General features: G+C 44.4%; 1 protein-coding gene across 1 annotated transcript in view; it reads right to left on the reverse strand.

Moving 5' to 3' along the window:
- Positions 1-31: 31 nt before the first annotated feature.
- Positions 32-15,255, reverse strand: part of prkdc (protein kinase, DNA-activated, catalytic subunit) — a 43,123-nt gene continuing 27,899 nt past the window's right edge. The window contains exons 54-86 of the mRNA XM_021620207.3: positions 14,920-15,069; positions 14,579-14,752; positions 14,290-14,388; positions 13,996-14,206; positions 13,494-13,677; positions 13,105-13,299; positions 12,755-12,870; positions 11,957-12,088; positions 11,573-11,755; positions 10,269-10,480; positions 9,940-10,078; positions 9,393-9,578; positions 8,110-8,334; positions 7,807-7,915; positions 7,513-7,615; positions 7,234-7,399; positions 6,897-7,071; positions 6,495-6,688; positions 6,220-6,400; positions 5,767-5,927; positions 5,440-5,651; positions 5,017-5,104; positions 4,747-4,890; positions 4,035-4,245; positions 3,839-3,906; positions 3,423-3,643; positions 3,104-3,196; positions 2,911-3,003; positions 2,656-2,727; positions 2,041-2,242; positions 1,497-1,685; positions 1,272-1,411; positions 32-849 (exon numbers count right to left, since the gene is read on the reverse strand). Of these exons, the coding sequence (XP_021475882.3) occupies positions 645-849; positions 1,272-1,411; positions 1,497-1,685; positions 2,041-2,242; positions 2,656-2,727; positions 2,911-3,003; positions 3,104-3,196; positions 3,423-3,643; positions 3,839-3,906; positions 4,035-4,245; positions 4,747-4,890; positions 5,017-5,104; positions 5,440-5,651; positions 5,767-5,927; positions 6,220-6,400; positions 6,495-6,688; positions 6,897-7,071; positions 7,234-7,399; positions 7,513-7,615; positions 7,807-7,915; positions 8,110-8,334; positions 9,393-9,578; positions 9,940-10,078; positions 10,269-10,480; positions 11,573-11,755; positions 11,957-12,088; positions 12,755-12,870; positions 13,105-13,299; positions 13,494-13,677; positions 13,996-14,206; positions 14,290-14,388; positions 14,579-14,752; positions 14,920-15,069 (5,233 nt within the window). The 3' untranslated portion in view covers positions 32-644. The remainder of the gene's footprint in view (positions 850-1,271; positions 1,412-1,496; positions 1,686-2,040; positions 2,243-2,655; positions 2,728-2,910; positions 3,004-3,103; positions 3,197-3,422; positions 3,644-3,838; positions 3,907-4,034; positions 4,246-4,746; positions 4,891-5,016; positions 5,105-5,439; positions 5,652-5,766; positions 5,928-6,219; positions 6,401-6,494; positions 6,689-6,896; positions 7,072-7,233; positions 7,400-7,512; positions 7,616-7,806; positions 7,916-8,109; positions 8,335-9,392; positions 9,579-9,939; positions 10,079-10,268; positions 10,481-11,572; positions 11,756-11,956; positions 12,089-12,754; positions 12,871-13,104; positions 13,300-13,493; positions 13,678-13,995; positions 14,207-14,289; positions 14,389-14,578; positions 14,753-14,919; positions 15,070-15,255) is intronic.

Below are 15,255 nucleotides of genomic sequence, written 5' to 3' on the forward strand. Positions count from 1 at the left end.
CTGAGCTATAATGACGACAACCTTGCAAATGCACAGCGAAGGACTGCTGTTTTATTCAATGATTCGCCATGCAGTGCCTTCCAAACAAACAAAAAGACAGTTAAACAATGAAGTGTCTAATTTGAGTGTTAGAATTCATTTAAGCATTTTTTTTAAACAATCATAAAAAGACTGAAGACAGGGCTTCATGTACTAACTTCATAATCTATAAGGAACAACATCACTATATCGTGGGCAACAGTCCATTGGTCCTGTTTGAATACTATAGGAACGCATGCTTCCTCGTTCCCTTGAAGAAATCTCTGCTCCTTAAAGGAAAATTCCACCCTAAAATTATAATTTGGTATTTGTTTCATTATTCCATTGTTGATGTAGTCCCAAAATGTCAGCAATTACGTTTAAGATATATAACTTTCAAAATACAGCAGTACAGCCGGGTTTCATGCCTTTTTGCTTCGTATGACACAACAGGCGTCATACCGGCTGTATTTATGTATTTAGAAAGTGATATTAAACTTGATTGCTGACATGCAAAACATTTTTGTTGAATCAGCGATTACTTCAAGGAAGGGTGTGTTTTTAAAGTATTCAAACATAGTTAAGTTGTGTCTCGGAGGGGCCTCATTGGGAGAGATGTGTGCATTTCAGATCCAGGGCTCCCAGCCCACCCAGACCCTCCCCAGAATGTTGGGGTCCATGGCCTGGTCCAAAAGACAGTCCACCTGGCTCTCTACCGACAGGCTGTCGGGCCCCAGCCGGGCACGCACATTATGCTCCTCATTTCCCAATGCCACAGACTGCATGGCCTTGAAAGCAGAGTCCTTCTCAAAGCCCAGCTTCAGCTCCTCACTAAAAACAAACAAGAGAGACTAAGGGCCAGATTCAGCCATCCTACCATAGAAATGTTTACTAAGGCCGGGATTCAAACAAGCGCTAATAAATTACTAGTGCACTGCGATTAACTGATCAGGGATTTCTGCTTTAGCCAACATCCGTGGAGTTCACAGCAAATTTATCTCCGTAAAGGTCGGGGAAATTGCCTTTAAAGGGAAATAATTGTCGTTAATCTGAATCCCGGTCAAAGTTCTCATTTACTTTGCGCTGATCTCTTCACCATGGTCAAAACAGAGATACTGCAATGCGGATATGATTGAATCGAGCTCTTAAGACATATACACAAGTTAACACCCTGACTTTGTGAAAACCCAATTCAAAACTCCCTGGACACAAAAAAATAAATTAAAGTTATCCACTGAGGAAATATTGCCTACCTGGTTATGGTGGCAGGGTTTGCTCCTTCTAGTTTTCTTCTGGCAAAGTTGACTTTCTGTAGAGGGTACCAGTTAATTTCTTTTATGTTGACGCTCTCAGTCCAAGTGCCTCCCTTCTTCAGCTGTTTCAGCTCAAAGTTCTGAGGGTTAGTGAAAACCAGTTAGTAACATTGTCATAATGTACACACATCGTATTAAAGTACTCTAGACCTCGTGCACTACTACCTTCCAGTCCAGAGATGGCTCCTTGACAAACACATCCATGGTGTTGAGCAGCAGCTCAGGGTTGGCCCTGTAGGCTCTCAACGAATGCACCATCACACTCTGGATCAGGCCCGACTGTTTCATAGGTTGCATCAGATTCACAAACTGCCTCGTCAAGCGGAATGGCATCAGCTCTGGCACGGGGAGGAACTGTGCAAGAAAAAAATATTTATCCAGATTTTCTTAGGGGTAGAGATGTGAACTTGTACAAATATCATTCAAAAAGAAACTACGCTTATATACCCAATGTAATAAATAGCTGCTTGCACTTTCAACTCACGAGGCCGCACTATCCACTACACCAGTTAGTCTTAATCCTGGAAGCCCAAATGGGTGAAAATATTTATTTTGTCCTACCACTGTACAGTTGATTCAAATGATCAACTCATAAATTGCTTTGATGGTTTAAATCACGTGTGTAGTACAAAGACACAAATGTGGCAGAATTAATAAACACTGCTCAACACTATCCCTGCCCTCAAAAAAAAACGTCAGGGGTGCCCACCTGTGTGGCAGAACCAAAGGCGTGGCCAAAGTCGATTCCGATCATACCACCGGTCTCCATGTTGATCATGAAGTTGGAGAGGTGACGGTCGCCGATGCCCAGGAGCCATTGGCTGATACAGAGCAAAGCATGGGAGCTAGTGAAGTGGGAGCGCAGAGAGAGGAAGGCTTCGGGGGTGGTGCTCATCCGGACAAACGCTCTCCTGGAAAAAAGATTGACAACAGCCCTTTTTGAATTTGCAGAAGAATGTATGGCCGGCACACGCTGGATTAATCTGCTATTACGCGTACAGAAACTTCATGACATGGATTGTCCCTCGGTATTGGACTGAAGACTGCTCCACTTCAGTGTGCTCTAATGATATTTGATAGGATCAATGCTTTGGGCCCTGTTAATAAAACATCCTTCATCCCTTTCTTTCTTAAAGTAAGCACTGATCAAAAACAAATTGATAGGTGTAAACCGTTCTATCACAAACAGCTTTCACCAATCCGGCCATGTCAGATCAGGGATTTCTTCAAGAAAATGAGGAAGGAAAGGTTTGTTTACTAAAGGTAACGACTTGATAGCTGCATCTATACACAAAGTAGGTCATTATAGAAATTAGAAACCCACCTCAGCAGATCGCCCGGTACAAGCTGTTCCATCTTCATGAAATTATTAACTGTTTCATTGCGATTTGCCATCCTGTGATAGATGGCATAAATACATTTAAATGGAAAATTATCTGGAACGGTTATTAAAAAAAAAGGCATAAATAGGATTTATTACAGCACAACACCCAGGATACATATTTACTAGATAAATGCATAATAACAGGGTCAGTGAGTTTATTATGTTTAAGTATAACACACAGTTCAGTTGACTTACTTGTAAGACTCAGCATAGCGTCCGATACCTTGTATTTGACGAGCATCTGACTTGGTGACTTTGGTGAGCCAGTTTTCATAGACTTCTTTCGGTCTACAGTGAACAAAGACAAAAGGATACATTTGTTTTGTCTAGATCGTCAGTGAGATCAGTTGTAGATTCTATGTTTTTGGCATATCTGCTACTACTGTACCTAGTTAGAGTCTGCTGCTCCTCCTCAGTCCTGGTGCGGAGCAGCAGGTCTTTTAGTGTACAGGTATTCTCCATCCACTCAATCAGTCCAATTCTGTAAGGATACATCAAAAACATACTGAAAAGTACAGGAGCTGTCTGCTTGGTAAACAGAAAATAACTTCATGACCCCCTGACACTACAATACCAGCTGTTAATTTTAAACTGCCACATTTACACAATGATGATTTGTAGTGGAATCACTTGTGCTAGTGATGGATTTAGTATTTTGGCCCTGAGGACTGGGTCGGGAAAACACTTTAAATAAAATGAAAAGCTACCTGGTGGTTATGGGCACCACCTGGTAGGTTCGGAGCTGCATGCTGCTGTGGGCGCAGGTGGTATTCTGGGCCAGGATGATGTTCATGACGGTGAAGAGCTGTTCGATGCGCTGGTCCTGACGGAGGTCCTCTCCGCCCTTCACCAAAAATGGGTACTCCCGCTCGTCGTCCCCGCGCACGATCAGACGCTTGGGCCGCCGGATGGAGTTCATCACCTTTACCTGGGGACGGATGAACGCAGACACACACACAAGTTAAATGAAGTGCTACTACTATTTCCCCTAGATTATATCCATTATATCCATGCCCCGAAGTAACATTCAGGGTTGCAAACAGCAACATATTCAATTGAAATAGAGGCTAAAGTGATGGTCAAGAGAACAACAGGAAGTGGAAATAACAGCTTTGGATCATACCCTTTCATCAAATCCTGTAATTTTTGCATGATACTCTGGCAAAGGTTTGGATCTGCTGTTATATTGCCCTAAAAGACAAGAGGAGATAAATCACATACTATTGGTGATCATATATTATACATAAAGTGATGACTGGAAAGTAAAATGGCATCACCTGCGTAGAACTTGACATGAGAAACGTTGCATCCCTACTGACCTGGGACTTCCAGCTCGTTCCGGAGTGAGTCGGCTTTGAAGCCGCTCAGCCAGGGGGAGTATTCCTTCAGGTTCCCTGGCTCTTTCCGGGACTTGCACATGGAGCTGATCAGGTCTGTGTCCACCTGCCTCAGGAAGGCCTTGTCTCTCCGCTTCTCAAAAAGCTTGGCACCACCACGGCCCAACCACTTCTCCACTTCCTTGGCAAATTTCTAGAATGCACCGAAATGAGTGATTTCAGTGGAATATAATAACATATATGATATACGCTGAGTATACAAAACATTAGGAACACCTTCCTAATACTGATTTGCACCCCCTTTTGCACTCAGAACAGCCTCAATTTGTCAGGGCATGGACTCTTACAAGGTGTCGAAAGTGTTCTACAGGGATGCTGGCCCATGTTGACTCCAATGCTTCCCACAGTTGTGAAACATCTCAAGGGTGATCAATGGAAACAGGATACACCCAAGCTCAATTTTGAGTCTCATAGCAAAGGGTCTGAATACTGAGGTATCTGTTTTTAAAAATATTTATAATACATTTTGAAACATTTCTATGGGGTATATCTATGTAGGTTGATGAGAATAAAAATATATAATAATTAGAATAAGGCTGTAACATAACAAAATGTGGAAAAAGTAAAGGGGTCTGAATTATTTCCGAATGCACTGTATATGAGAAGTGTTTTTATGATATGTGAAGATGCCAACCTGTATAAACTTCTGGCGGAATGCGCCAAGGCCTTGTGACTTCTGATCGCAGAGGGAAGAATACATTTCTTCATACATGTTCCTCATCCTCTTCTTATCGAAACTCGTTTTCTCACATTCAGTTTTTACATCGTCCCACCAATCCTGTGACAATCACATGAAAATGTTATCAGAATCTACACCTCAAAATGAACTGAGAAGAATCAACAACCACTGATGACCGCAATAAGAAAATGGTTCACTTGTTTCAATGTTGTAATCATCAACCACCTTGAAAAGCATCTCAGGGTTTGTTAGCTGCTGGAGGGCATCAACAAAGTCCCGCACAGCACCGCCTTTATCCAATAGGGACTTGAGCCTGTCCAACACACACATCACCCGTAGCAGTTATTATACAGTTAGTATAAAATACCAATTATTCCTAGTGGTGCTTGTTTCAATGAATCCCAAAGGAATAGGCTAGATTATGAGCAGATGTCATTTTTGAATAAATTCCATACAGGTAAATAGTGGACTGTAACATAAAGCGTAATAAAATACACTGTAGTGAACACTGAACTGTTCAGCATTGCTTGATACTGGATCCATCTCTAGTAACACAATTTGTTACTATGTGATAGTATGATTCAAAATTCAGCGTCCATGGTCTTTTGGCGAGCTGAGTAGACTGCCAGGGTAGAAGCAGCACAGTACCTGTTGACAAACTCCTGGTGTTTGTGTCCACTGGCCGAGTCCTCAAAGTGGTAGCTCTCACTGCTGATCATGTAGGGGTAGACCAGCGCCTGGGGGTAGCACTCTGCAATCTGACCAATCATATGCTGCACCGCCACAGCCTCGGGCTTGTCCAACAAGGCCATCATCTGACTGATCCAGCCAATCAACAGCCAGCAGGGCACCGTCACCATCTGTCAACCACAACATGGAAACTTTGGGCTGCTAATTCTAAACAAAGCTATAGTATTTTGAGGAAAAGCTTTCTTATGGAAATGGAATGGACCCGGACCCTGGTAGGCTCCCTACCTCTTTGGCCATGAGGTCCAGAGTCTCAGCAGGGTAGAGCTCGATGATCTGCAGGAGACGGGGGAACCTGAGCCGGGCCTCTTCTGAGTTCAGCTTCAGGGCTTTGAGCATGCTCTCTACCACGTGAACAGGCAGGGTGGCCAGCTCAGGGAAATCACTAACTACAAGACAACATCCAGATAGACACGTTAGTAGTGATTAGATGATTAGTCACTGCCTAAACAGCAATAAGGGTACATTACTGTGTCTGTAATAGTTGGTTTCCCTAACTAAATGTCAGTCCTATCTCAGCTGGAATCTACTAAGACATTATACAATGACAACTGGTACTGTCTGGTGCTTAAAAAAACTCAGCGTAACAATTACATCTAACCAGGGACCAAATCGTACATAGTGATACACTCATCTTTCCAGGAAACTAGGGCTAAAGTCAGAGGTGCTGGAGGGACTCACTGTTACTGCTTTGCTCCTCTTCACGCAATCTTTGGTCACAGAAGTTGGCCAGAGCCATGTAGGCCTCGACGATGCCGCTGGTGTCTAAACACTCCTGAGTGTAGGACTGGACTTCCTCATCCGCCCTCCTCACGGCCCCACTGAACAACTCCAGAGCTCGCATCTGCAGCCCTACCACCGCCTGCACAAAGGGTTAGAAATGTTCTTATGTGGCACGGAATTCATCTTTTGGAAAAAATACAGCAGGTTACAAATGATGCCCCATAATTGTATACCTTCTGCTGACTAGCTGTTGAGGAAGACCCAGCTAGCTGCAGAACTCTGTCTGCCTTCTCTCTCCCGATGCTCTCCAGAACTGAGGGGCTCCTGCTCACAGCCGAGGCCATGATGTGGTAGGACGTTCCCAACAGGATCCTCTGGTCTCTGAAAACACGGCCGCTGGCACTCTGGCACTCGGCCTGAAGGTCATCTATAGAGGACAAGACTGAACGTAAGGGCTGCACCATATCACGTTGAGGCAACATGCACCCATTTTTCTTAACAAACTTGCTCACTGAATAAAATGAAGATTTATGTAGTTCTTATTACTACACTTGAGGAGCTCAATGGTTTGGACACTATTGATCCCAACAGTCCATAACTGGTCATAACAAACCTCCAAGTATCCATGATCTTACCCAGCAGTGGGATAGCCTTCAGCATGGTGGCGATCTGCTCCACGGGCCCCTGACCCAGGCTGCGTTTGTGGCTGAAGCGACTGAAGCTGTGGACCCAACGCAGCAGTGAGCCTCTCTGAGTCTTGGCCTCTCGGTGGAGCTCCTTCAGCAGCTTGGTGGCTACAGGGAAGTTGCTCTGGAATGACAAAGCATTTTAAAAAGGTGCAATGTGTCACTTCCTGTGTGGCCACGGGAGGACATCCACAATGGACAATGATCAAACAAAAACACATGGCCTCGGCTGTGAGCAGGAGCCCCTCGGTTCTGGAGAGCATCGGGAGATAGACTAAGATCTCACCTGTTTCCAAGCGCTGTCAGCCATGCATAGCTTCATACTAAACTTGCAGTCCTTGACGATAGTGTCGAGGTCCTGGGCTTGGTCCAGCTCTGCCCCGTCCACCTCCATGGTGTCACTAGTGGCCTGGTTGCTGAGCTTCTCGCATATCTTGTCCAGGAAGAAACATCTGGACCATGGGCAGGTAGAAGGGGATATTTTGACAGTACAAAGAAACCACACACCCTGCATTATATAGACACAGTTTCTTCTTCTTCTTCTTCTTTAAAAAAAAACTCTTACCGAGACGTAATGATATCATCCCATACATTCATTGGATCCATTTTGGCGTCAGGGTAGCGGTCAATCCATCGTCTAATGAGGTTTTGTAGGGAGTTAATGGAAACTACGACAAAAAGAGATAAATATAACATTTTAAATATTTTGTCACCTATGCAGGATATTATGGTGAATCAAAACAGCGAGATAGCTCAGTGGACTAACACCGGTAACCCGGGTTCGAACCCCAGTTGGTCACGAAATAGCAAGATGATATGGTGCCTTAGATCAAAATTAGCGTGATTGGGGGGCACTCACCCTCTCCAGTGATGAACTGGAGGAAGTCCTGGATCTCTGTCAATGCCTGCACCGACTGCAGAATGGTCAACCGGCTGCGGTTCAGCAGAGAGTCCACACTAGAGTAGTTCTTCACAGAGACATGAGAGAGGAAATGAACAAGTGAGTGAGTGATTGAGTGTGATCAGGCACCTCCATATTTAAATGACAACTGACTGTCTGCACTACTCCATCGACATTAACCATGTTTCCTACAATCCTTCCCCCCTCGCACACTAGCAGTAACTACAGTAGCAGTATCTGTCATCTTGTGGTGCCACTGACCTGCATGAAGACCTGCAAGCAGTTGTTGGCATAATACTTGGCGCGGTCGTAGTCCTCCTGCAGGATGTAGAGCAGGCTGAGTTCCTGGCTGTAGTGGCTCTCCAGCAGGGCCTTGCGCTCTTCCACCTTCATGGCACTGTCCACGAAGCTGAGCAGAGCCTGGTCCCTCTCCCCCAGCTGCAGCTGCTTCAACATACTGCGCATCATATACTGCAGGTATGTTTCCTGTCAAAAGCCAACACACACATTCATGAATACAATCCATCGTGCAAGTCAAAAGCCAACTGATAAGGGAAATTATATGTTTAAGGTAATGACTAAAGAATTCCACCTTGAAACATAATTATTAGATTATGTAACACGTATAAGAATAATTAGACTAACGTAATTATTAGACATGTAAAATGTATAAAGAATAATTTGACTAAAGTCCAATAACGTTTGGTCAAGACAAGTAAGGGAGAGAAATGTGTGTGTGACTAAGAAAACACAGAGGACAATTAAACTATACATGACCTGACCTGGTTGGAACTTTGAAAAACTTACGACAGGAAAGAGACGCTGTCAAGGTCCCTCTAATCTCGGGAGGGAGGGAACGGTAAACAAGGAATGTGAACTGTGGGGAAAGATACATCCCACCTACTGTTTGTGTGTCGGTGTGTGTAATTCCCGTACTGTTTGTGTGTCTGTGCGTGTAATCCCCGTACTGTTTGTGTGTCGGTGTGTGCGTGTAAGTAGGTGGGGGGTGAGAGTTATAAAATGACATGTCTTTGTATTATGGACTTCAGAACATTCTCGTGAATAAAGAACCAACCTTTGCCTAATTATTATTAAACCCAGGGTCTTACAAACCTCGGGGATTGGTCAAAGCTTAAATAATTGTTTAGTTATCATCATTGGGATTGAAAATTATTGTGACACCAACACACACATTCCTGAATACAATCCATTGTGCAAGTCAAAACCCAACACACACACATTCATGACTACAAGCCATCGTGCAAGTCAAAACCCAACACACACATTCATGAATCCAATCCATCGTGCAAGACAAAAGCAAACTGCTACTGTAGATAGCTTTGATATAGTACATACATACTATAAATAGACTAAATAAAAGCAAATACCTAATTTTGTGGCTTGTCATTTATTCTATGATTCCTCCTTACCCCATAGGAAGTCCCACCCAGTTGACTACTTAAAAAATGGTGAAAGGCTTCAATGGCACAACTTAAGCAGGCTTTGTGGCAAGCCCTCTATCCAACTCTGTGGGATGGGATTACCTGATAGAAGGGTTCTGCCCACATCTTGTCCAGGTTGACTGGCTGTTCCTGGTCGATGTTGACGATAGAGCAGTACTGCAGAGACTTCCACTCTGTCAGATGGCTGTATGCCTCCAGGGCCGCCATTTCCCAGAAGTCCTTCTCTGTGTCCGTGGGCTCGCCGTCACTCCACTCCGTGTTGAGCGCCTGCCGCGTTGAGGAACATCAACGTGAGCATCAACGTTAAAAGGTGTTACATTTGGTAACACTTTTTATAAACCACCTGTGTGTAATGCAATATGACTGCATGTATAACCTTTAATGCAGTTACGATGACTGTTGTAAGGAGCGGTGAGCTGTTATGAATGCTGTTATGAATGCTTATAAGTCTTATAATACACTATGGGGTGATAGAGTAACAGGAGTACCATCTACTCCAGGACCAGCAAACTTAAAAACATTGATTTGTTGGATGTCGGTGTTGTATCTGTATTCCTTTTATACACATGTACTTGCACAAATAATCACATCTCAATGAGGCAATTGAATTGAATTCCCAATGCATTACCTCGTTGTAGAGCCTCACTGCCTCAGCATAGTTGCTGCTGGCTTCCGCTTGCAGAGCAGTGCATGTGATGGACTTGGTCCCAATCTTGCCGCCAAAGATCCCCCGAACGACATCGTAGTCGCCTAGAGATCTGTAGAGTCTGGAGGAGATAAAAAGGAAAAACAATACCACATCAAATTCAAATGTATAGTACTGTATTAGATGAGGTGTGTGTGTGTGTGTGTGTACAGCTAAAGCATGTTTAGCACTTGAAAAAGGGCTCTGCAGAAATAAATCCAACCTATAATTATGATTCCCTTTTATTAGATCCTCAAACTACCGTTACATACTTTGCCAGATGAATCCATTTCTCTGTGTCTGGAGGGACCTCTTTGCGTCCGCCGCGGGCCCGTTTGGCAGGGGGCTCTTCGGGGCTGCAGCCCTGGACCAAGCCCTCCTCCAGCAACAGGATGCCAGTGGGCTGCTGGAGGCTGGCCAGGCAGCTGGAGCTCACTGCTGCAGGCTGCATCTGGAGCAGATCCTTGTGCTGGTAGCTCATGTCCTGCAAACACACACACCAGTCATCTTGCAAATCATCTTGTTCACTGGGTATTTCTGTGAATGCATCACATTTTTTCTTACTGTATGCAATGAATAATACATGCACGCCCACAACATACAGTTGAAGTCGGAAGTTTACATACACCATAGCCAAATACAGTTCTATTTTTGTTTCATCAGACCTGAGGACATTTCTCCAAAAAGTACGATCTTTGTCCCCATGTACAGTTGCAAACCGTAATCTGGCTTTTTTATGGCGGGTTTGGAGCAGTGGCTTCTTCCTTGCTGAGCGGCCTTTCAGGTTGTGTCGATGTAGGACTCGTTTTACTGTGGATATAGATATTTTGCACCCGTTTCCTCCAGCATCTTCACAAGGGCCTTTGCTGTTCTGGGATTGATTTGCACAGAATGTGTCTACTTCCTGAACGGTATGACGGCTGCGTGGTCCCATGGTGTTTATACATGCGTGCTATTGTTTGTACAGATGAACGTGGTACCTTCAGGCGTTTGGAAATTGCTCTCAAGGATGAACCAGACTTGTGGAGGTCCACCATTTTTTTTTGAGGTCTTGACTGATTTCTTTTGATTTTCCCATGATGTCAAGCAAAGAGGCACTGAGTTTTGAAGGTAGGCCTTGAAATACACTCTCAGGTACACCTCCAATTGACTCAAATAATGTCAATTAGCCTATCAGAATCTTCTAAAGCCATGACATTGTTTTCTGTAATTTTCCAAGCTGGTTAAAGGCACAGTCAACTTAGTGTATGTAAACTTCTGACCCACTGGAATTGTTAAATAATCTGTCTGTAAACAATTGTTGGAAAAATTACTTGTGTCATGCACAAAGTGGATGTCCTAACCGACTTGCCAAAACTATAGTTTGTTAACAAGACATTTGTGGTGTGGTTGAAAAACAAGTTTTAATGACTCCAATCTAAGGGTATGTAAACTTCCAACAACTGAAGCAGAGATACAAGTGTTACAAATGCAGATGCCAACATATGAGAAATATTCCACAATAATACCAAAATAACTGACCTAAAACAACTGAACCATCCTCTACACAGTGAAAAAAACATGAGAAGTCTCAAACCTGCACACATGCAACAAAAGGAGGAAAGTAAAGGGTACTCTTGCTTAGGAACCCGTTCATATCCCTCAGTAGCTCCTCCTTGATCCTCTTCTTCTCCTCATTAGACTTCTCCAAGCCGTCCATTTCTTGCAGGACACCAGCAAACAGAGAGCTGAACAGCTGCTTGGCCAGAGTGGGATCTCTCTGGGGAAAGACATTTAGAATAAAATGAAGTAGAGGAGAACTTGAGTCCAGCAATGATGAGATGGAAATGTGTGATCTGCTCTCCCACAACACAGAGCACTACTTTTTACTACCCAAAGTGAAATGTTAAACCAAAGTAAAGTGAGTATAGTAAATGAAAGTGACGTAACAGTGGGGTGGCCATCCAGAGGTGGGACAGACCTGTGCCAGAGCCTGCAGGGGAGCGATGAGGCTACTGTGCTGGATCTGGATATCAGGCAAGTCTCCGGATCTGTAGCTGCGGTACAGAGTGACCTGGGCCTCCTTTCTTAACCTCTGGTCGGCCATCTTGTCCTAAGTTAACACATAACCCGGCCAGTTAGAAGACAAAATGGCAGCATAAAACTCAAGCAAAAAAAGATTGAAATGCAGATAACTACAAATACAGAACAAATATGGATTTGATCTACACTGAGTGTACAAAACATTAGGAACACCTGCTCTTTCAGGCTGACCAGATGAAACCAGGTAATAGCTATAATCACTTATTGAGGTCACCTGTTAAATCCACATCAAAATCAGTGTAGATGAAGAGAAGTTAAAGACAGTTAAGACAGGTTAAAGAAGCATTTTTAAGCCACGAGACATGGATTATGTGAGATTCAGAGGGTGAATGGCAAGACAAAATATTTAAGTGCCTTTGAACAGGGTATGGTAGTAGGTGCCAGGCGCACTGGTTTGAGTGCAACGCTACGGAGTTTCTCACGCTCAACAGTTTCCCCATGTGTATCAAGAATGGTCCATCACCCAAAACACATCCAGCCAACTTGACACAACTGTGGGAAACATTCAGGTCAACATGGGCAAGCAACCCTGTGGAATGTGTTTGACACCTTGTAGAGTCCATTCCCCGATGAATTTAGGCTGTTCTGAAGGCAAGGGGGGGGGGGGGGGTTCCTAGTGTTTTGTACACTCTGTGTATAACTCCTTCACTTAAAAAGGGGTTTTCTTGACGCTTGCCTTCTCCTGTCTTTGGTGGCGTATTTCCTTCTTGGCGAAGCCCAAGCTGACTTTCTCTTGGTCCTTGAGGAAGCGTCTCCTCAGCCTCAGGATGTCGGCGCGTTGTTCATTCTGAGCTGTTGAAGGGAAGCAGACAAACAGGACATTGACAGCTGATAGACATACAGTATCCATAAGTGCACACAACGGAAAACATTTGGAGAAAAATGTTTTCTTTGCAATGAAAACAAAAAAAAATCTGTTTCTTATTCTTTATGTCCTGGTCCATGTTCATTCTGAGACTATTGTGTTGTCATTTTTAAAACAAAAGGAATAACAACAAATGGTGGTATGAAACTTGAGAGACTAGCCTTTGCTGCGGCTGTCACCCTCGTCAGAAGGCGAGGCGAGGCGCCTGGTGCCAAAGCCGTCCCCGGTGGGCCTCCAAGCAGCCGGCTTCTTCTTGTCGAACACGAGTAGAGCGGAAAGGGACTCAGAGGACAGCGAGTACTCAGCCAGGGTGTCCACGCTGCTGCCGGTCAACCAGTTATAGGCGGAGCGCCGGCCTGAAATACAGGGAAACAAAACAATGTAAAACGCACGTAACCACACAAAAAACACAAGCATGCTAAACACTATTAAAGAGTTAACTCAAATGTATAGCTAACAATTAGTTAGTCATAGCTAACTCACACCCATACCCCAACCAACTGAATATCTCAGTTTCAAAGGCTTTTTGAAGGAAAGGGGACGTACATACCTGGAGCTTGAGTCTGGCTGAACTCCAGTGAGCCTTGAGTTGCTCGGAGCTGGTTCCTCACGGTCCCTGGTTGAGACGTGGAGCTCTCCAGGCCCTGCGTGGCTCCCTGTGTGGCTTGAGTTTCCACAAACATCGGGGTTAGGACGGTGCTCCTGAGACGCCAGTTCGAATCAATCACATAGTCCTTGAAGAGAGAGAAAACGTCATCAAAACACTTTGCTCTACAGTCTTATTGCAGATTTCCCCACAGTAGTAGATGTCTGTGTCTCTCGTGATCATGTGTGGAATTCACATTTAAATGTTATAAACCTGAAAAGATACATTTGAATGTACTTTTCTGTCACATTGTTTTGTTAAAGTACATCTATCAAAATGGGCATTCTTTGCAGGCTGAAGCCTATATTAGTCACTTCATAGAAATAGAATGTTCTAAAAATAACTTCTTGAAAGAATGATCTAGAAATAAATTATTTGATTTCTACGGTGGTCACAGTCTCCTGACCTGGAACTTGCACTCGGACAGCGGGTACTCAAACATGTTGCGTGTGTAGTCTGGACTCTGGCTGGTCATCTCCAGGAGCAGGTTAGTGGCCAGACTGAGGAAGTGTTCCTCGATGCGACTAGAGTATAGAGAGTGCAGCAACACCAGCATGCGCTCCAGGGTGGCTTTGGACAGGCGCTTCTCGTGGCTCCAGAAGTTACGCACGTACAGCCTGCAGATTGAGGGGAGGCAGAATGCTACAGACACTACTTTGTGAGAAATTACTTTTATGCCACATGTAAGATAAGTACTTACTGCAGCCCCTGGTTTCCATCGGTAAGTCCCTGAAGCAGGGTTTCCTTTGCCTCGTTGAACACTTCCACCGAAACACTGTCAGACTGACTCTCTACATCACTGAAAACAAATGACTTCGTTAGCCTTTCACAATCATTCTGTCTGTAATTTCCTGAGCATCAACATTAGAGCAATTATAGGAGGCATAGTGGTGGGGCCCAAACAGGAACTAAACCTTTGTTATGTAAGCGTGAGGCATGGTGATTGAATCAATGCGGCGAGGCTGTCCTAAAATGAGCACTGTACCAACCTGTAGTTATCCTGAATCCACATGAGGATGTCGTACATCCTCTCTCTGCAGGCCGGCGAGGGGTGGGAGATGAATGCTGTGACGGCTCCCAGGACCTCCTGGAGCTCCGCTGGCTTCAGCTTGGCCAGGATCTTGTGGATGATGTCCAGACACACTCTCTGTCTCACCTCATCCCTAGGAGAACGGCAACAACGTCATGTGGTTTCTACCGGAGTTTATGTCTGACACTGATTAAGGCTGGTCCTGGACTAAAAAGCCATTACACTGGAGATTCTCCAATTGACCATGCTTTTTAGTCCAGGCCTCATATATGTGTGTGTGTGTGTGTGTAGGGGGCAAACCTGTGGGCCATGATCTGGTCGAATCCCTTGGTCTTCAGCAGCAGGTAGATGTCTGGGATGACTTCGGCCCGGCTGAAAACACACTCCAGACAGTGGGTCTTCAACATGCCGTGCAGCTTCGGCAGCAGGTAGGACACTACGTTGACAAACCTAATATAGACACACAAGTGTGCGCGCACACACAAACACACATTATTTTAAGTCAGGTGTAAACAGGTGTAAACAGTACAGCAAAAATGTTTACAAACTCTCATAAAGCTGCTTTGTGTATTTAGAAAGTAGCCTTGCGTATCAAAATAACTGGGTAAATTTCCCAGATATGATTAGAGCAAACCA

The sequence above is a fragment of the Oncorhynchus mykiss genome, chromosome 11 (genome assembly GCF_057628025.1).
Source record: "Oncorhynchus mykiss isolate SJ-2025 chromosome 11, ASM5762802v1, whole genome shotgun sequence".
In the NCBI taxonomy this organism is placed as follows: Eukaryota; Metazoa; Chordata; class Actinopteri; order Salmoniformes; family Salmonidae; genus Oncorhynchus; species Oncorhynchus mykiss.